At 39.5% G+C, this 22,828-nt stretch overlaps 1 protein-coding gene across 2 annotated transcripts in view; it reads right to left on the bottom strand.

The window, feature by feature from the left end:
• The window catches only part of NUP133 (nucleoporin 133), a 67,736-nt gene that overhangs the window by 2,255 nt on the left and 42,653 nt on the right, over window positions 1–22,828 (bottom strand). For both annotated transcript variants that reach the window (XM_054445258.1, XM_054445300.1), the window contains exons 17-25: window positions 21,713–21,812; window positions 20,915–21,166; window positions 19,836–19,969; window positions 16,881–17,039; window positions 14,278–14,413; window positions 8,648–8,766; window positions 6,643–6,723; window positions 5,243–5,307; window positions 959–1,047 (exon numbers count right to left, since the gene is read on the bottom strand). In XM_054445258.1, coding sequence (XP_054301233.1) covers window positions 959–1,047; window positions 5,243–5,307; window positions 6,643–6,723; window positions 8,648–8,766; window positions 14,278–14,413; window positions 16,881–17,039; window positions 19,836–19,969; window positions 20,915–21,166; window positions 21,713–21,812 — 1,135 coding nt within the window. The remainder of the gene's footprint in view (window positions 1–958; window positions 1,048–5,242; window positions 5,308–6,642; window positions 6,724–8,647; window positions 8,767–14,277; window positions 14,414–16,880; window positions 17,040–19,835; window positions 19,970–20,914; window positions 21,167–21,712; window positions 21,813–22,828) is intronic.

Below are 22,828 nucleotides of genomic sequence, written 5' to 3'. Positions count from 1 at the left end.
TGGTCTTGAACTACTGGGCTCAAGTGATTCTCCCACCTTGGCCTCCCAAAGTGTGAGCCACTGCACCTGCCTATATTTTTATTTAAATAAAAGTTTCAGCTGGGCGCAGTGGCTCATGCCTGTAATTCCAGCACTTTGGGAGGCCGAGGCAGGCAGATCACAAGGTTAGGAGTTCGAGGTCAGCCTGACCAAAATGGTGAAACCCTGTCTCTACTAAAAATACAAAAATTAGCCAGGCGTGGTGGTGCGTGCCTGTAATCCCAGCTACTCAGGAGACTGAGGCAGGAGAATCACTTGAGCCCAGGAGATGGAGGTTGTAGTAAGCTGAGATTGAGCCACTGCACTCCAGCCTGGGCAACAGAATGAGACTCCGTCTCAAAAAAAAAAAAAGTTTCTACTGTTCTTGTCCTTTATGAAATTATGACTTTCCATTCCTGTTTTTCACCTGTTTTATAATGCACTAAGAATGACAAAAACTACAAAGCTGCCCTTAAATATTAGTGCTAGATACTTAATTAGACACAATTCAGTCTGTGGCATTTTTACAGCTATGAAAGGAAGCTACAAATCTGAAAACTAATGCTTGGAGATCAGTATGGATAGACTCCAAATGAAAGTTTCTTGGTTCTTTTTTTCTTTAGACAGAGGCCAAGGCAGGTGGATCACAAGGTCAGGAGTTCAAGACCAGCCTGGCCAATATGGTGAAACCCTGGCTTTACTAAAAATACAAAAATTAGCCGGGCGTGGTAGCGTGGGTCTGTAGTCCCAGCTACTCCAGGGGCTGAGGCAGAAGAATCGCTTGAACCCGGGAGGTGGAGGTTGCACTGAGCCGAGATCATGCCACTGCACTCCAGCCTGGGTGACACAGCAAGACTCTGTCTCAAAAAAAAAAAAAAAACAACCAAAAAACTGAGCAGTGACACTGTAATTTCCAACAGTACAGTAACAAACCACTTACCATCTTTTAAAAGTTTCTGTAAGATCTTCACAAATATGCTGTCTTTAGATACTTCAATTGGATCATCTTTGCCATCAGAACTGGACCAGCTAGAAAACAAAATCATTATGAGGGAAAAATGAAATCACTGATATAGCTGAAATAAATGATTTGTTTGCTATCATGGTTTTATTTTGATGGCTGTGGGGGATGGAGAATCTGAGTTTTGTGATACTGTTTCAAATCATTTAAATAAAGGCACTTTACATGCTGAATACACTGACAGTTTCTACATTAGATATAAGACATTACACTCTAGGGAACATGCAAGAGAAGCCAAGGAAAATACATTTAAAAAAAGATGTTACACTCAAGGTAGCTACTGACTCAATATAACTCTTATGTATTTGATTTCAAAAACCAAGTAGTGAGGTATCTTTCTGAAGAAAATTCTATTAGTAAGTAACATATTCAGTATGGACCCCAAAGTATGACTCACTGCAGCTTTGAACTCCTCAGCTCAAGCGTTACTCCCACCTCAGCCTCCCAAGTAGCTAGGACCATAGGCATGCACCACTTTGTGCCTGGCTAATTTTTTACTTCTGTGTCAAGACAAAGTCTCGCTATGTTCCCAGGCTGGTCTTGAACTCCTGGGCTCCAGCAAATCCTCCTGTCTTGGCCTCCCAAAGTGCTGGGATTGCAGGCATGAGCCAATGGACCCAGCCAGAAGCTTTATGTAGTTGTGACTATCTACTACTAAAATAAAAATACCAAATCACTGCTCTGTAATCAATGGACATACCTTTAAAATTTTTAAGCAAGAAACTAAGACAAGGAATTCTAATCAAAATGATAGCATCCTTTTGTATGACTGGGATGCGACCAAACAATCAAGTAGGCATAAAGCTACAAGCTTCAGGGACTGACCTCTAAGACTAAACTTAACAGTAATTTTAACTATTTTGGAGTGATCAGAGGAGGGAAGAAATGCTTTAGTAAAAATAACTCTTCTATAATATTTTACCACAGGAAAAAGGAAAATTGTGAGTAGAAGGCTTTTAGCATTCAAGTCATGCTTTGTCTAAAATTCTTTTCCTGGAAAGAATTCGTTCCTTCAACTGATTATTCTTAGTCTTTGCCATTGAATCGTAACATAAACACCATTTCCATAGGTGGCAGTCCTCCTCTGCAGAAAGGATACTATTGTGAGAAAGTAGTACTTGCTGCGTGCAGTGGCTCACGCCTGTAATCCCAGCACTTTGGAAGGCCGAGGCAGACGGATCACCTGAGGTTGGGAATTTGAGACCAGCCTGACCAACATGGAGAAACCCAGTCTCTATTAAAAATACAAAAAATTAGCTGGGCGTGGTGGCGCATGCCTGTAATCCCAGCTACTCAGGAGGCTGAGGTGGGAGAATCGCTTGAACTTGGGAGGCGGAGGTTGCGGCCAGCCGAGATTGAGCCCCTGCACTCCAGCCTTAGGTGACAGAGCGAGACTCTGTCTCAAAAACAAAAAACAAAACAAACAAACAAAAAAAAAAGAGAGAAACTAGTACTTAATGCCTTAGAAAAGGGCACTGACCCTCAAATTGTAGTAACTTAAAAAAAAAAATAGGCCGGGCGTGGTGGCTCAGGCCTGTAATCCCAGCACTTTGGGAGGCTGAGGCGGGTGGATCATGAGGTCAGGAGATCGAGAACATCCTGGCTAACACAGTGAAACCCCATCTCTACTAAAAATACGTAAAAAAAAAATTAGCCACATGTGGTGGCGGGGGCCTGTAGTCCCAGCTACTCAGGAGGCTGAGGCGGGAGAATGGCATGAACCCGAGAGGTGGAGCTTGCAGTGAGCCAAGATTCTGCTACTGCACTCCAGCCTGGGCAACACAGCCAGACTCCGTCTCAAAAAAAAAAAAATTAAAAAAAAAAAAAAATAAAAATAAATAAATAAATAAATAAATAAATAAAACAAAATCATAGCTTCAAGTCTCGTCTGGCATGACAAGCCTTACTTCTGTGAAAATAAGGGATGTGGCCGGGCATGGTGGCTCACGTCTGTAATCCCAGCACTTTCGGAGGCCGAGGCAGACAGATCACAAGGCCAGGAGTTCGAGACCAGCCTGACCAACATGGAGAAATCCTGTCTCTACCAAAAATACAAAATTAGCCAGGCGTGGTGGTACATGCCTGTAATCCTAGCTACTCGGGAGGTTGAAGCAGGACAATCACTTGAACCCGGGAGACGGAGGTTGCAGTGAGCCGAGATTGTGCCGTTGCACTCCAGCTTGGGCAACAAGAGTGAAACTCCGTCACAAAAAAAGAAAGAAAATAAGGGATGCGTATTTCTATGCAAACTGACAATCTAAATTTTAAAATCAAAAGTAGTGATTTATTATATGAGTGGTCCTAAGTCTTTAGGCTATTCTTGCTATTCTTAATTATTAAAATAGAGAAGACCAAGACTAAATAAATATTACTAATGTAACCATTAAAATTTTCATAATACATATGTTACAATATGGTTAGAAGGTTATAAAACTGTTTTACATATAATATCATAATCTTCCTGTGATACTGTGAAGTATGTATTTAGTCTTCTTCCTCACCCCACTTTCTGCTTTGCAACTCCTACAATCCTTAGAATCTCCAGATATGTCTTTTTTTTTTTTTTTTTTTTTAATACTATTTGAGTTGGCTGACAGCTGGTAGCTCCCAGCTAGCTTCAAGATAGGGGCTGGTCACCAGAAAAAGCATAGAGTTGGGACTTTTCAGCCCTATTCCTCAATATCCAGGGAGGGAAGAGGTGCTGAAGGTTAAATTGGTCACCAACTTTAATCAATCATGTCTACATAACGAAGCTTCCATAAAAACACAAAACGACAGGGTTTGAAGAGCTTCCTGATAGCTGAACATGTGGAGGTTCCTGGAAGGTGGAAGGCCAGAGAGGCTTCGGAAGCTCTAAGCCCCTTCCCCCATACCTCACCCCATGATCTCTTCATCTGTATTCTACCTGATACTTTCAGATGCGTTAGAATCAGCATTCCCAGGAGGTTAGGAATTCTTAGTCACAGGATGAGACAGGAGGTCAGCAGGACTGGTATCACAAGACACAGGTCACAGTGACCCCACTGATAAGACAGGATGTGGTAAAGAAGCCAGCCAATACCCGCCAAAACCAAGAGAGTGGTCTCTAGTCGTCCTCGCTGCTCATTATACACTAATTATAATGCATTAGCATGCTAAAAGACACTCCCACCAGCGCCACAACAGTTTACAAATACCGTGGCAACGTTGGGAAGTTACCCTATATGGTTTAAAAAGGGGAGGAGCCGGGTGTGGTGGCTCACGCCTATAATCCCAGCATTTTGGGAGGCTGAGGTGGGCAGATCACCCGAGGTCTGGTGTTCCAGATCAGCCTGACCAACCTGGTGAAACCCCCTCTCTACTAAAAATACAAAATTAGCCAGGCATGGTGGTACATGCCTGTAATCGCATTTACTTGGGAGGCTGAGGCAGGAGAATTGCTTGAACCCGGGAGGCAGAGGTTGCAGTGAGCCAAGATCGCACCACTGCACTCCAGGCTGGGCAACAAGAGCTAAACTCTGTCTCAAAATAAATGAATAAATAAATAAAAATAAAAAGGGGAGGAACCCTCAGTTCTGGGAACTTCTCATGCCTTTCCAGAAAAACTCATGAATAATGCACCCCTTGTTTAGCACATAATCAACAAATAACCGTAAGTATACTCAAGTCAAGCAGCCCATGCCGCTGCTCTGTGTAAAAAGTAGCCATTCTTTTATTTTCTTCTCTAATAAATTTGCTTTCTCTTTACTCTGTGGACTCACCCCAAATTCTTTCTTGCACGAGATCCAAGAAGCCTCTCTTGGGGTCTGGATCAGGACCCCTTTCTGGTAACAATACCCTTTATAATAAATTGATAGGTGTGTGTTCCTGAGTTCTATGAGCTGCTCTAGCAAATTAATCAAACCCAAGGAGGGGGTTGTGGGAACCCCAATTTATAGCTGGTCGGTGAGGAGCACAGGCAAAACCACCTGGGGCTTAGATTGGCATCAAAGTCGGGGCAGTCTGAGCCCTCAATCTGTGGTTGTAGATAGTGTCAGGACTGAACTAAATTAAAGTACATTCAGCTGGTGTCCACCAACAGAACTCACTGGTTGCCTAGTGTGGGAGGTGGGAAATCCCAACACATCTGATCACAGAAGTCTTCTGTTATTGACTGTCGTGTGGTGAGAGCAGAGAAAAAGCAGTTTCTATACTTTCCAAAGAAGCGATACCATGAGTACTTACTTATCTCTCTGAAGAGCTTTGCAAAGGATTTCCAGTTTTAGATCATTTATATTTACATCTTCTTCCTTAACAGCAAAACAAAAAATCTTGATTAAATCCTGGCTTTGAAAGAAATATGTGCTTAAATTTTCATTATGTTAATACTACATACATAGAAGCCAATTAATATCTATGAATTACTTTCACGTTACTCTGTGATGATGATTTTATCAGCAACCTTGAGAGGGGTAAGAGTTTTTCTTTTTTTTTTTTGAGATGGAGTCTCACTCTGTCACCCAGGCTGGGAGTCTCACTCTGTCACCCAGGCTGGAGTGCAGTGACGCGATCTCAGCTCATGGCAACCTCCGCCTCCCTGGTTCAAGCAATTCCCCTACCTCAGCCTCCCAAGTAGCTGGGATTACAGGCGCACGCCACCACGCTCAGCTAATTTTTTTTGTATTTTTAGTAGAGACGGGGTTTCGCCATGTTGGCCAGACTGGTCTCGAACTCCTGACCTCAGGCAATCCGCCCGCCTTGGCCTCCCAAAGTGCTAGGATTACAGGTGTGAGCCACCTCGCCCGGCCTGAGAGGGGTAAGATTTTAAAATAAGGTAATGTAAAAGTCAACATGTTATGTTTTTAAAATCTACCAAATTACTTTCAATCGCATGGACAGGTAACAGAACTACTTATCCTACAGAATTTTCACTATAACCTGTTGAAACACAAGAAACAGCTACTCTTAGGATGAATACTATGAAGATTTTATATACATATATACTTTTTTTTTTTTTTTTTTTTTTTGGAGACAGTCTCACTCTGTCACCCAGGCTTGAGTTCAGTGGCGCGATCTTGGCTTACTGCAATCTCTGCCTCCTGGATTCAAGAGACTCATGCCTCAGCCTCCCAAGTAGCTGGGATTACAGGCGTGCACCACCACACCCACCTAATTTTTTTTTTTTTTTTTTGTATTTTTAGTAGAGGTGGAGTTTCACCATGTTTGCCAGGCTGGTCTCAAACCCCCAACCTCAGGTGATCTGTCTGCCTCGGCCTCCCAAAGTGCTGGGATTACAGGGGTGAGCCACTGCACCCAGCCAGAATAAACTGATACAGTCGTATATTACATTCAGAAACGAATGACTTAATACATGAAAGAGAAAAAAATATTTCAGGACTTTGGAAAGCAGTACTTATTTGTGCACAAAAAAAGATATCCAGGAATGTGTGAGAATTATCATGAAAGGGAGTCTCTTGACCTTGACAGCTTTTCTAAAGAGTTGTATACATTCTAATGATTAAAGGTAGTTGAACCACAGATACAGTTTTTGCTTAATTCATTTTCATGATTGACTAAAAGAGGCATCTCCCTCTTTTTATATATGTATTCAGCTGCCTGAGATCATCTCAAGCGATTTTACTTACCTCATCAATATATTCCAACAAGTCCAAAGCTTTCTTGAAATCATATTCATTAGCTCTTCTATTTTCTTCACAGATATATAGCTATGACAAGTTAAAATAAGGTAGAAGATTATACAATCATGTAACTAATACTAGAGAGATTTATGGAGAAAAGAAGTCATTACATCTTGTAAGGAAGTTGTAGTTTTTTTGTTTTTTTGGGTTTTTTTTTTGAGACAAAGTCTTGCTCTGTCACCCAGGCTGGATTGCAGTGGCACGATCTCAGCTCACTGAAACTTCTGCCTCCCAGGTTCAAGTGATTCTCCTGCCTCAGCCTCCTGAGTAGCTGGGATTACAGGAATCCTTCACCACACCTGGCTAATTTTTGTATTTTTAGTAGAGAAGGTTTCACCCTGTTGGCCAGGCTGGTCTCAAACTCCTGACTTCAAGTGATCTGCCTGCCTTGGCCTCCCAAAGAGCTGGGATTTTAGGCGTGAGCCACTGCGCCTGGCCAGTTGTATTTTTATAGTAAAAACAGCCTCATATTTGGAAACTGTATTGCATCTACCTTAAAATAAACTGTCTTTAAAAAAAAATGCGTATTTTAGGAATGGCACAGTGGCTCATGTCTATAATCCCAGCTCTTTGGGAGGCGGAGGCAGGCAGATTCCTTGAGAACAGGAGTTCGAGACCAGCCTGGGCAACATGGCGAAACCTCGTCTCTACAAAAAGTATAAAAATTAGCTGGGTATGGTGGTGCACACCAGTGGTCCCAGCTACTCCAGAGGCTGAGGTAGGAGGGTCACCTGAGCTTGGGAGGTCAAGGCTGCAGTGAGCTGTGAAAGGGCCACTGCACTCCAGCCTGACAGCCCGAGTGACACCAAGACCTTGTCTCTAAAAAAAAAAATTGAGACCTACAATAAAGTGTACAGTTGATCTATATTTACTTAAAAAATAAAAAAAACACATCAACATGTTACCAACACTTATCCCTGGTTAGATTACAGCTGACTGCATACTCACTTCTGTATTCTTCAAATTTCCTGTAATTTTTATGGTCAGAAAAATACTTACCTTATTAAAAATATCAATTTGAATTTTTCCCATCTTCCTTTCCCAAAAACTATAACTAATTTCATTTTTTAAAAATTGTATGTATAATCCTTTAATAGCAACAATACTCAGACCATTCCAGAAAAAAAGCTATCTGCTTGTGTTCATTGTCTTACAGCACTCAAAAGACAATACTTTTATTTCGTTGTTCTTGAACATTCTTTCTGATCCACCATCTCTGAAATTGGACTGCGGTATTAAAATTAATGATGCATTAGACTAAAATTGGCACTACTTTTTTCTTAGTGATACATAATAGTGAGTTACAATAGATAGTACCTTACATTTCTAAATTAAATATATATTCTATCAGGAGAGGATGTTGTAAATTCAGTTATAACAGGAAATCTGTTACTGATAATGGCTAAAATGCTAATTTTTTAAATTGTTTGCCTTTTCATACAGATAGAACACATTTAAGGTGATCCTACATCACTCTGGCAAAGAGATGCTTCTTCTCTAGACTGCAGCCCATGTTCCGGCTCTGCCCTCAGGGATGTGTTGGGTTGCAGAGGAAAGAGGTAAGGACAGTGCTGCTAGACCATGTAAACTGAGTTCCTTAATCCATTTTTTCTTATAGAAGAGCTTAAAAAGTAATTTTGTGGGGGAAATAAAGTTATTTCATGGTACTTATTTGTCCTATACTAGAAAAGCAAAATATAAGTAATTTCTCCTGGCCACCTAGATAAAGCACCTTTATGTGGAGGTGTATGGGGGAGGCAGATGCTGATTAATTTTTCTCTAATTAGCTTTCTGTTCCCAAGCAGCTTCCAACAACGTTTTTCTAGGGGAGTTTTCTGGAAGGTAGGCAATAGAATGATAACTCCTCTTACGAACTATACTACATGGCCCAACAAACACCAAGAAGGTTTTGAGTTTAAGAAATAGCGTTAAGGATTTGAAAAGCACATACACCAATGAGTTGTGGTGCAGTCAATACTGGCATCGCACTGAGATTTAGCTGTTTCTCCGCCAGCAGCTGTTCAGGTAGGGTCTCCTGATGCAGTAGAAAGCGCTCCTGCTCAGCCATTTCTAGTATTCAAGATGAGAGACGGGGAAAGAGAATATGATGAACTTTGACTTTTGCTGTCATAAAACAAATCTGAATTTTAAAAGAAAAAAATTGCTCCAGAGGTAAACCTATCGTTATTCAATGATCTTAGAATGCTTTTAATTCTTATTCTTGATTGCTGGTTATGTTTACAATATATCCATGGTTTGATCAAAGTCCTAAGAATTATCACAGCAACGAGAAATAGGAGGGGAGAGAATAGGCGAGGAAATACGTTCACTGCTTGAAGAAGTTGGAGAGCAGATAGGAAGCTTATACCTCATGAAATAGCTAAGTGTGGAGATCTCTCCATCATATTTCATAATTCAGTAAAATTTTTCCCACTAGAATTTATAGTATATAGTTGGCCCCTGAATAACAAGGGGGATGGGCCACTAAGCTCCCGTGCTGTCAAAAATCCCAGCATAACTTTTTAAAGAGATGAGGTCTTGCTATGCTGCCCAGGCTGGTCTCAAACTCTTGAGCTTGAGTGATCCTCCTGTTCTAGCCTCCCAAAGTGCTGGGAGGGTAACTTTCGACTCCCCAAAAGCTTAACTGCTGCTGCCAGCTTCACAAATTTCCATTTTTTTCTTAATAATGGTCATTAAGCTAGACTAATTTATATTGAAATGGGGGTAGCCAAAACTGCAGACCTCAATCTGTGGTGCATATCAAGCAATTCCACTTCTTGTAATGTCACGACTTTCCTATGCTTCTTGGGAGCATGTCTAGCTTCACTTAGTGGCACTTCATATGAGTCTCAAGGTGTTATTTAAGGTTTATGGTATTGCATTAAACATAGGAAAAAATACTCGAGAACTATGAGAAATCACTTCTTACTGCAATAGGAAATTTACTTTTTGCTGCAATAGGCAATTTACTGGAGTGTAGACAAACTTCTCACACAGAGATGATCAGAATCATTTTAACTGGATCATCACTTTAATTGGGGTTTTAACTGAATACTGTTTACACTTCAGCAAGCGGACACTCGCCCACAGTAGCAACAGGAGGTGGCTATGAAATTATTACAGTAAGTACAGTATGTATTACAGTTAATTTTGTGATTTAATGCTGCCTATTTACATGGTTTACATTGCCTTCACTGTGAATGGTGCTATGTGAGGTCTGTGTTTGTATGTTGATAAATTTTAACTTTTTATAACATCTGTGTATGTTCTATGGTAGTAAATGATAAAATAGACTACATATGTTTTATGTATTCATAACCTGTCTTTTTCTTAATTTTTTTTTTGGTATATCTAGGCTACACGGTTATACATGGTGTGTGTATATGAGTGTTTTCATGTTGTTGAAAATCTCCGAAATATATTGATTGAAAATAATCTGCATGTAAGTGGACCCATGCAGTTCAAACTCATGTTGTTCAAGGGTCAACTGAGTTTCATTCGCAAATGGAAATGATGTAAAAGCTACCATGAGTCTATCAAGGAAAACAAGACCTGGAAGAATATACAGCACATCTCCTAGGCAGCAAGGGTTATCTCCATTGGATGAGGTTAACAGGGGCTTCTGTTTGCCACAAACTCTCCAGGTTGCAGCCCATGACCTGACTCCGCCCCAGGGAATGTGCTGAGTTGCAGGAAAGGGTGAAAACTGCTAGGTAGCCTCATAAACACAGCATTCACAGCAAAACAGTGACCAAAGCACAGATACTTTCGTTCAAATACTGGCAGCACTCCCCATGATCCTGGTTTTGGAATAATTAAATGGAACATTTTTGTCCATTTCTATACCTAGAAAAACAGACTGGGAGGAAACCTACAAAACAGTACCAGTGGTTATCTCTGGGGAGGTGGGACTACAGACAACTTATTTTTCCTATTGTATTTTTTCTATAATTTACACATTTTCCATGAGGAATTATTTAACTACCGGAAGAGTTATTTTTAAAAAGCCTATCCCCTCCGATTAGATACATTGTGCTAACAGTCTGTAAAATCACTAAGATCTGCAAATGTTCCTTCCCATTGTGTTAAGAAATAAAAGCTAAGAAGTGATCAAATGCAAAGCAAGGAGAAAGAAGAAATAGGAAAGCCTTGTGTTAAAATACTTTGATTAACATGATCTATCTCTGGTGGCCAGGCTAAAATATGGCTTCCCCTCTTAGACTATCAGCCAGTCCCATAGAATATAAACACACGTTTTTTAGAACAGGCCCTACTAGTGCAAAAAATAAAAAGACTGAAGGAAGATTATCCCAAACAGTAAAAAATAATTTTAATAAAAGGGGCTAATACCTACAATTTATTGAGTACTTAATATATGCAAGCCATTTTTCTCAAGACAGTGCCCTCAATCCTTACAACTACCCTTGTTATAGATGAACAAACTGAGGCAAAGGAGCATAAATCAACTATCCAAGGTCACAAAGCTAGTAAGTTCTGGAGAAAATATTTGAAATCCCGATTCTTCCTACTATATCCACTCCCTCAAAAGGAAAAAAATGACAGCGGTATAATTTAAACCCAGATCTTAGGCTGGACTCTGTGGATAAGCCACATAACCAGATATCCATATCTGCATATACTTGATCCAAACCACATAGCTGAGATTCCCCTCTCCAATTTTTATTTTGAAAAATTCTAGGCTGGGTGTGGTGGCTCACGTCTATAATCCCAGCACCTTGGAGGCTGAGGTGGGCACGCTGCTTGAGCCCAGAAGTTTGAGACCAGCCTGGACACACATGGTGAAACCCCGTCTCTACAAAAAAATACAAAAATTAGCCAGGCATGGGAGCATGCACCTGTAGTCCCAGCTACTGGGGAGGCTAAAGCAAGAGCATCACCTGAGTCCAGGAGTTCGAGGCTGCAGTGAGCCATGATTGTGCCACTGTGCTCCAGCCTGGGCAACAGAGTGAGACCCTGTCTCAAAGAAAATAAATAAATAAATAAAAATAAAAAACAGAAAAAGTCCAAATCTACATAAAAAATTTTAAAACGCCAATGTGCACTTTATATCCTCCAGCTAGAGTCATCTGTTGCTGACACTCTGTCCCTTTTGCTTTCTCTATGTATATAGGTAATTTTTTTTCAGCATATGAAGGTTGTAGACATTATGACATTTCATTTCTAAATACTCAGCATGTATCTCCTAAAAACAAGGACATTCAACCACAATACGATTATCAGGCTTATATAATTTAACATCAATACAGTTATATCATCTAATATTAAGTATGTTCAAACTTTCCCACTTGTTTCCAAAACATTCACCATAACTGTTATGGTTATTTTGAGGGTGATTCAGGATCAAGAATCTTGCCCTGCATTTGCTGATGTGTCATGGCTCTTAGGTTCCTTTCATCTAAAACAGCCTGTCTTTGTCTTTCATGTTGGTAAAGTTTTTGAAGAGTCTAGGGCAACAGTATTATACAATGTCCCACCAGCAGGTTATGTCTGATTGGTCTTTTGTAATTAGAATCAGGGTGAACATTTTGGCAAGAACAGGACACACGTGACGGTAGTACATTGCTTCAGGAGTACACAATGTGGTTTGTTTTGTGGTTGATGACAGGGTCTATTAGATCTGTCTACTGATACTCCAAAAACACGGGAATATCCTGTTCCCCTAGTCCCTAAACTCAATGGTCTCAGCATCCTTTGGTGACCAGTTATTCACTGTGGTTGTAGTAGTGACTTCTGCCCTTCTTTCCACACGTATTAGTTGGCATTCTCCTGTAAAGAAGCATTTCACTTGACCCTCTCCCTTTTTGAAAATCACTGTAGACTCATGAATTTTTTTGTTTTATAAACTGTGGAATATATCCTTTACTACCAATCTTTTGATGTTCAAATAGTCCCCAAACTTGAACAGTGGGAGCTGTTCAAGGCTCTTGTATTATTTTAATATCTCTACATTAACCTTGCTTTCTGGCCCAATAAGACTCTCCAAGATTTCGTCAATAAGCCCTCACTTCTTTTACTGGAAAACGGTAGTCAGAAACCAACATATGGAACTAGGTATACTCACGCTACTGGGGTGTCACTGCAAAGAGACAAGAAATATGTATGTGTGTGTGTATAGATAAAATGTATATATATGCGTATGTATTGTGTGTGTGTATATATACACAATTTTATATATACACACACATTTTATTATCTATATCTATCTATCTACATATTTATAGAGAGGGACTTTTTTTTTTCTGAGGCAGGGTTTTGCTCTGTTGCCCCAGCTGGAGGGCAGTGGCACAATCACATCTCACTGCCACCTCGACCTCCTGGGCTCAAGTGATCCTCTCGCCTCAGCCTCCCCAGTAGCTGGGACTACAGGTGCACACCACCACACCTGGCTAAGTTTTAAATTTTTTGTAGAGACAGGTTCTCACTAAGTTGCCTAGGCTGGCTCAATGACCTCCTGGGCTCAAGCAATCCTCCCACGTCAGCCTCCCAAAGTGTTGGGATTACAGGCGTGAGCCACCACACCCAGCCGATGTATTTTTTTAATTGATGCATAATAATTATACATATTTATGGGGTACAATGTGACGCTTCAATACATGTATACATTGTGTAATGATCACAGGGTAATTAGCATATTCATCACCTCAAACAAGAAAATATATTGTTTTTAAAAATCAGATTCTATCTGGTATTTCCAATCCAAATTCAGTAATACAGAGTTTTTCTTCACTGTCTTTCTATATTTGTATCTCCTCTCTGCTTGGTTCTAAAAAATAATACCATCAGGCCTCAGTATCCGCTGACAACTGGTTCTAGGACCCATGGGAATACCAAAAAGCTCAACTCCCTTATATAAAAACGGTAGTTACTTGCACATAACCCATGTACATCCTCCCATATACTTTAAATCACCTCTAGATTATAATACCTAATACAATGTAAATGCTAAGTAAATAGCTGTTATACTGTATTGGTTTTTTTAAAATTTGCATTATTTTGTTTTAATTTTGCATTATTTTTGTTTTAATTTTTTGTTGTTTAATTCTGTTGTTATAATTTTAATTGTCATTGAATTATTTTTAATTCTTTTTCCCCAAATATTTTTGATGTTTGCTCGAATCTGCAGATGTGGAATCCAAAAATATGGAGGGTCAACTGTACTATATGTAATCGTTTTCATCTACAATATACACAAAACAGTTCAGAATTATTGCACCTATACCACACTACCTACAACAAACCCATGTGTAAAGGTCAAGATTGCTTTGTAGTTCTTTTCGCCCTTGGAATATGTATCACTAAGGGTACATAATCAGACCTCTCCATTCAAAATCATTTGAATCCATTCTTTAGGAATTCTTATTTAAAATACAAATTACTTTTCTCTAAAAAAATTCCAAGTATATAACTGAGTAACTACACATGGACATTAACTAAATGCATTCCTCTTAGAGACAGGTCCTGTTTCTAAGAGATAGATCCTGCTAACTGATGACAGGAACACATCATGAGTTAATTGGTGGCATGACCAATTTGTAAATCTTTTTGCTCAAATTCTTTCACCTTCAATTTTTTCTTGCAGTATATCCTCTGAAAAGTCTGAAGCTAATGCAGCCAATTTACTCAAGCCAAGAAGGGTTTTCTTCTTTGCAAAGTAACGAGTTTCCATATTTGCCAAACCCAGAAGTGTTGCATGAGCCTACAATAAAATATGCAAACCATCTTAAGATACTGAGTACCAATTCAAGCTGAAACAAAGGTAAGTAAACCCCAAACTTGTTTTTCTCCCCTAAGCCATATCAATGAATGAAAAGTCAACATTTAGCAAACCTAAAAACACATGTATACATATGTAACTTACCTGCACATTGTGCACATGTACCATAAAACCTAAAGTATAATAATAATAATAATAATAATAAAAGAAAAAAAAAATAAAAAATAAATAAAAAAAAAAAAAAAAAAAAAACTGAGCAGTACCGTAACATTGAGAGTAATTACACAGCAAAATATCAACCATCCTCACTAAATATTGGGAAAAGAGACATGCACAAAACATTTGCTCTAAAACAATTACATATTCACTTGAACATCCTGTCAAGAACAAATTTTAAAATTAATTTGTATGTTTTTACTCATAATTTGAATATTTATTACAACAATATATTCATTGCAAAAAGGCCAATGACTGTTACAGACACATTATTAAAATTTTTGTGATTTTAATGTGATGTCAAATCACGATGGACTACATTTTTTTTTTTTTAGAGAGAGCCTCACTTTGTCACCCAGGCTGGAGTGCAGTGATACAGTCTCAGCTCACTCAACCTCTGCCTCCTTGGTTCAAGTGATTCTCCTGCCTCAGGCTCCTGAGTAGCTGGGATTACAGGCATGAGCCACAGGCACCCAGCCTGGACTACATATTTTTATTGAGATATTAGAAGTAATGGCAATACCATCACAAATTAAGAATGTTTTATGCAAATTATGTGAGAAAATAGGAGTACACATTCTAAATAATCCATAAGAAATGCTTTTAAATTTAAAAAAATTATTATTGTATACTGACGAATTATAATTGTATATATTTATGGATACAGAGTAATGTTATAATATATGTATGTGATGTGGATTCAATCAAGCTAATTAACATGCCCATCACCTCAAATATCTATCATTGTGGTGAGAACATTTCAAATTTGTTCTCTTGGAAATTCTAAAATGTACAATACACTATTATTAACTTTAGTCACCATACTGTGCAATGTATATAAAAAATGTTCCTGGCGTGGTGCAGTGGCTCATGCCCATAATCCCAGCACGTTGGGAGGCTGAGGTGGGTGGATTGCTTGAGCCCAGGAATTCAAGACCAGCCTGGGGAACACAGTGAGACCCTGTCTCTAAAAAAACAAAAATAAAAATAAAAATAATCTTCTTCCTCCTAACTGAAACTTGTACCCTTTGACCAACTTCTCCGGCCCATTTCCCCATTTTTAAATTGGGTTATTTGTCTTCTTACAATTGAGCTGAGTTCCTTATATGTATGTATATATGTATATGTGTATGTGTGTACGTGTGTGTGCGCGCCTATAACATCCCCTCCTTCTGACAGCCACCACTCTTCTGCTTCCATGAGTTCAATTGTTTTGGATTCCATATATGAGTTACTTGTCTGTGTCTGGCTTATTTGGTTTAGTGTAATGTTCTCCAGCTTCATCAATGTTGTTGCAAATGAGAGAATTTCCTTCTTTCTTAAGGCTGACTACTACTGCATTGCGTATTCTATATACAACATCTTCTTTATCATTTACACTGATTGATGGACACTTAGGTGGATTCCATAACTTGGCTATTGTGAAAATGCTGCAATGAACATGGCAGTGCAGGTATCTTTTCAACATACTGACTTCAACTCCTCTGGATATATACTCACAAGCGGGATTGCCAGATCATATGGTATTTCTATTTTTAACTTTTTCGGAACCTCCATACAGTTTCCCATAATGGTTGTACTAACTTACATCCCCACCAAGAGTGCATCAAGGTTCCCTTTTCTCCATGTCTTCTCCAGCACTTGTTACCCTCACCTTTTTGATAACAGCCATTGAACAAATGTAAGGTGATGTCTCATTGTGGTATAAATTTGCATTTCCCTAATGATGAGTGATGCAGAACATTTTTTTCACACATCTATTGGTCATCTGCATGTCTTCTTTTGAGAAATGTCTATTCAGGTCTTTTGCCATTCATTCATTCATTCATTTATTTTGAGACAAGGCCTCACTCTGTTGCCTAGGCTGGAGTGCAATGGTGCAATCTCAGCTCACTGCAGCCTCGACCTCCAGAGCTCAAGTGATCCTCCTGCCTCAGCCTCCCAAGTAGCTGGGACTACAGGTGTGTGTCACCACACCTGGCTAATGTTTTTGTTATTTACGTTTCCTAGGCTGGTCTTGAACTCCCGCACTCAAGAGATCCACCTGCCTCGGCCTCCCAAAGTACTGGGATCACAGGTATAAGCCACCATGCCCAACTCCCTTATATATTTTGGATAGTAACCCCTTCTCAGGTGTATGACAGTAAACAGTATTTTAATTACTAAAATCAAAACTAATTAAAACTACCTAAATAAATTGCACACATCTGCTCCATAGAAAAATCCTTCTTACCTTTTCTAATTCTTGGCTATTAATTTCATGTAACCAGCTGAGATGTTCATGAGCTTGCAAAAAATTTGCCAACTGTCCATGCTGAGAAATGGGCTGAGATAATAATTTGCCTCGCTTTCCTTTCTCCAGATACCAACGGAAGAGAAAGTCTGAAAAATTCTATAAATAACAGAACATAGAATTCATTCATAATAGTTTAAAAAAAATACATTTCTGATAACAAAACATAACTTTGTTCTAAAGGCCTCCAAAACAGAAAACCTGTTCTAAACAATAATTTCCTATATTGTAGGATCTCTTAATTCAATCATCTCACTTGACAAATGCGTACATTCTGATTCAGAAAGGGCATCTTGCTCAAGATCACTGACAAGATTAATGGCAGAATCTAGATGTGCGCTGGCCAATATGGTAGCAACTGGCCATATGTAGCTGTTTAACTTAAATAAAAAATTAGATTGAAATTTAAAATTCAGTTCCTTAGGTATATTAGCCACATTTCAAGTGCTCAGTAGCCCCATGTGGCCAGCGGCTCCCATTTGGACAGCGCATTATCAACAGCTCCGTTATCACAGAAAGCTCTGTGGGACAGCACCAAGACTGTAACATTCCAGAATTCTGCGCTAGCTGGCCACACGGCCTGGCATGATACATCAAACTTTAGAGAGGCCCAAATGCCCAGCCAGTTTTCCCCACTGGCTGTTTGTGGAGTGTTGGGGTGGTGTGGAGGCTGAGCTGGAGAGGAAGACCAAGACGTCCCACAGTCTCACAGTGTTTAAGAGATACTTCCCCTAAAGCAGGGATCCTGCCATGAAAGACTTCTGATACCAGAAATGAAATGAATATTACAAAAGCTGAGACCGAGTCCTGGGCCACCTCTATTCCTAATGAACTGAGTCATCTTCCTCTCCTCTAAATTGCCTAACAGAGAAAAAGGAAAATCCACGAGGGGACAAATAACGTCGATTTCCATACTATGGAGTTTTAAAAATATACAATGTCTAAAATACAATTTAAAAATTACCAGATATAAGAAGCAGAAAACTATGATTCAAGCAACATAAAAGCAGGCAACATAAACAGACTCAAAGATGATCACAGTAAGCACAAAAGAACTTTAAAATAACATTTAAACATGTTAAAGAAAATATAAGAAAAAATGCAAAAATGCATGAAAAGAGAAAGAAAATCCATAAAAATAATTTTAAAATCATGATCAGTGCAAAAAATATTTATTTAGCAATGTTTTGAAATACTAAATAAGCCATGTCCAACAACTGACCTTTTATATGACTTTTTTTTTTTTTTGAGACAGAGTCTTGCTCTGTTGCCCAGCCTGGAGTGCAGTGGCACGATCTCGGCTCACTGCAACCTCCTCCTTCTGGGTTCAAGCGATTCTCCTGCCTCAACCTCCAGAACAGATGGAATCACAGGCACACGCCACCACGACTGGCTAATTTTTGTATTTTTAGAAAAGACGGGGTTTTGCCATGTTGGCCAGGCTGGTCTCGAACTCCTGACCTCAGGTGATCTGCCCACCTCGGCCTCCCAAAGTGCTGGGATTACAGGCATGAGCCACCTCGCCCAGCCCAACAACTGATCTTTGATCAAGTAAGTCATACCCAGTCAATGAAATACTATAATGCCATTAAAAATGCTGCTGTAGAATATTTAATGACATGAACAAATGTTTGCTATGTATCAAGTGAAAAAAGCAGTTGACAAAACATGTTTGTCTATAATACACAGACAGGAAAGACTGAAAATATAAACCAAATGTTTAAAAGGTTCTCTCTGGATAGTGGCATTTTGAGTGATTTTTATCTTTTGTGTTTATAGTGGTTTTCTAAATTTTATACAATATCACTTTTACAGGAATTAAAAAATAAGCTTTTCATAGTAATCAACTGACTGAATAGACTGGCTTTAAGAAACAACTTTAAATTCACTTAAGATAGTGTCACAATGGAAACTTTTTTTTTTTTTAAAGATAGGGTCTTCCTCTGTCACCTAGCTGTAGTGTAGTGGCACAATCTTGGCTCACTGGCCTTGACCTCCTGGGCTCAAATGATCCTGCCACCTTAGCCTCCTGAATAAGTGTGGCCATGGGCGTGTGGTGGCATGTTTTTAAAAAAATTTTTTTTTGTAGAGGCAGGGTCTCACTATGTTGCCCAGGCTGGCCTCAAACTCCTGGCCTCAAGTGATCCTACCGCCTTGGCCTCTCAAAGTGCTGGGATTACAGCATGAGCCACTGAGGCTGGCTGGGAACTTTGTTTTTTAAACAGGAAGCATAATATCCCTCAAGAAAAATGAGAATGTTAGGTGTATTTGTAAAGCTAAGCTCTCTTAAAGTAGTGTTCTATACTCCCGAGTATCTTCTATCCAATTTTTAAGAACTTTACCAATATTCATATACCTAAGTACTTTTATAATAACTAGAAAATATATAAACAGAAATGAAAGTTATATTTTCCAAAGGTCAAAGAATCTTTCAGTAATATTTATATATAAAGAATTGTGTGGTCAGGCGATGGCTCATGCCTGTTACCCCAGCACTTTGGGAGGCTGAAGCAGGAGGATCGCTTGAGCCCAGGAGTTTGAGACCAGCCTGGACAACATAGCGAGACTTTGTCTCTACTGAAAAATGAACAAAATTAGCCAGACATGGTGGCGAGCTCCTGTGGTCCCATCTACCGGAAGGCAGGAGGTGTGGGAGGGGGTGAGGTGGGAGAAGTGATCGGACCCAGGAGGTTGAGGCTGTCGTGAACTGTGATCTCGCTACTGGACAAAATTTACAAAGAAACGCAACATACAAATTACTATCTTCTCATCAAAGTTAACTACAAAAAGATCGTATCATATTCCAAAAGCCCTGATTACAGATTTGAAATGGCAAAGCCATTTCAAGAAAAGGCAACTAAAGGACTCAGTGGCCATATACCCAACACTCATCACCTGATCAGCAAACTGGGTCATGTAGCGCTGGAGTCGGCTCTGGTTGTCAGTCTGCTCACACATTTGTACCAATATATCAAAGTCACAGTATTTCTCTGCTAGAGAAGCAGCCCACAGGTACTGGCCTAGTGTAACTGTGGGAATGAGAACAGATGGGAAAAAATCCTGTTAGCAAAACTTAAAATCTGTAATAAAAAATGTTACTTGAAATTTTATCTTTATTCCTATTATAAACCAACAATCATTAATGGAATGGAAACCTTCCCACTTACTGGCACTTAGTTTCACAATTCACATCAATTCCTTAAAGATGCAAATTCAGGCCAGGTGCGGTGGCTCACACCTGCAATCCCAGCACTTTGGGAGGCTGAGGCGGGTGGATCACCTGAGGTCAGGAGTTCGAGTCCTGCCAGGCCAGTATGGTGAAACCCCATCCCTACCAAAAATACAAAATTAGCCAGTTGTGGTGGCACACGCCTGTAATCCCAGCTACTTGGGAGGCTGAGGCAGGAGAATTGTTTGAACCCGGGAGGTGGAGGTTGCAGTGAGCTGAGATTATACTACCGCGCTACAGCCTGGGCGAGAGAGTGACACTCTGTCTCGCCAAAAAAAAGATGCAAATTCAGACCCTTGTTTCATCACTGCCTCCCCAAAACGCTATTCTCTTCCTTCATGTAAGAGTAAAACAAACTCTTCCCAATCCTAGCCTGGAGTATAATGTGTCCTTGGCCGAACAGCCATACTATCTTATCTGTACCCCTCAAGCAGCCCTCACCAGGCTCTACTTTGCAATCCAGTTATTCATGTAAAGGTCTGTGATGCTAAGCTCTTTAAGGGTAGTCTCCACATGTTGTTTATTTATGTATTTATTAATTATCTTCAGTATCATCTATAGTACTTATACCTAGATAGTACTGGAAAAAAAGTTGAATAAATGAGCACAGAAAGCTGTGCATATTTGCTTTAAGTTCTTTATTACAGTTGGATTAACACTACTACACTGAATATACTGCATTAACTATTCAACCCTTTCATCCATTCAGCAAATTTAAAACTCTTGCCAAGTATCATGAACTTACGAAGAGGAGATAAGAGATCTGATCTTTTCTGTAGGTATTCCATCTCCAGATTGTCATATCTTTCCCGATTACTGGATTTATCCACAGACTTAAGCTGAGAAACATAACCATCTAGGAAGCAATCGATCAGGGCTACCAGTTGCTCGGTCACGATGTTTCGGAGGTTGCTGTCTGCCTGTGGATAAACCACCTTCAGGACAATCTCATGCTGGCGTATTATTACCGTTCGGATGCCACCAGGACCACTCGTTGCTGTGAAATTACACAAAATAACATGGTTAAAGTAAGGGCTCTAGTGATGGCTAAAGGAAAGACTAATGGGCATAAAAATTATGCCTCTTCATCACTGCTGGAAAATTAAATTGAACAGGGATTCAGGTGATACTTGTCAATGCCCTGCTTGAACCCCATCTTCTCCAAGGAGATTTCCTCAGCAAAGCCAGGTAAACATGATTCTTCTTCCTTCTAAATTCCTTTAATGCTACTCCACTTACTTTCTTGTATTAAATCAACACAAAATATAGTCCATACCTCCGGGGCCAGGACCTGCTTCTATGAATAACTATTTGAACTAAAACCTAGTAAATTTGTAAGTACCAGTTGAATACATAAACTATAGAGAGATCGATAAATAAGAGCAAGGGAAGAATAAAGTGATTTTGACAAGAGCTGCTCATTTTGGAGATGGCACTTTTTCATTTCACTTAGAAACCTACAATAGGGGAATAACACAACTTCTAAAAATGATGGGTCATTAGAAATATATTTTGAACAACTGTTAATAAATCAGTATATTACCCGTCCATGGAACATATTCAGGTTCTTTTTCTAGAGATTCTTCTCCTCTATACAAAGAGTTTCTATTTTGGCGATAATGACTAGCAGCCTGCAGCATATCCTGGAAAAAAAGTTAATGTGTTATCACATGCAAAAGGTGATGGATCACAGTATTTCTGAAGATAATTTAAGACAGCAAAGTAAATTAGTAAAAAAAAAAACTCAGGGGCCAGGAACGTTGGCTCACACCTGTAATCCCAGTGCTTTGGGAGGCTGAGGTAGGAGGATTGCTCCTAGCCTGACCACATAGTGAGACCCCATCTCTACAAAAATTTTAAAAATTACCTGGGCATTGTGGCATGCACCTGCAGTCCCAGCTACTTGGGAGACTGAGGCAGGAAGATTGCTTGAGCCCAGGAGGTGGAGGCTGCAGTGAGCTATCATCAAGCCACTGTAAACCCAGCCTGGGCAATGGAGTGAGACCATGTCTCACAAAAAAAAAAAAAAAAAGGGAAGAAAAAAGAAAGTAAGAGAAAAAAGTCAGCACAGATCTGCACGATTACTTTTTGGTTCTTTCTGCTTTTGAAATTTGTTTTACTCCATAATTTAACTTCAGTTTTGGCAAATAATAGTAACCAAAGTAGGAAAATCATTACTACAAGTCCACTAGCTAAAATTAAATGCAACATTTTAGTCAATAGTAAAAGTAGCAAAGTTTTGAGTAATTAAAAAAATAGAAATGAGAAATATTTAGACAGTTATATTAACAATACATTTGTAATCAGGCATGGTGTCTCAGGTCTGTAATCCCAACATTCTTGGAGGCTGAGGCAGGAGGAACTTGTGAGCCCAAGAGTTCAAGGTTACAGTGAGCTATGACGGTGCCACTGCACTCCAGCTTGGGTGACAGTGAGACCTTCTCTCCGAAAAAAACCAACTAAAAAAATTGCAAAGATACAAACACATCTTCCCAAATGAAAGGTTTATTATTCTACCAAATAGAAACTCAGGATTATAGAAATTAATAGGCACCAGGCTAACATTCAAAATACTCATTAGCTGATTAATGATAAAATGACTGACATTTTTCTAACTTTTTTGGGATTAACAAATGTCTACAACCTTATAAATTATCAG

The sequence above is a fragment of the Pongo pygmaeus genome, chromosome 1, assembly GCF_028885625.2.
Source record: "Pongo pygmaeus isolate AG05252 chromosome 1, NHGRI_mPonPyg2-v2.0_pri, whole genome shotgun sequence".
Lineage (NCBI taxonomy): Eukaryota > Metazoa > Chordata > Mammalia > Primates > Hominidae > Pongo > Pongo pygmaeus.
This window is presented reverse-complemented; position numbering and strand designations above follow the sequence as displayed.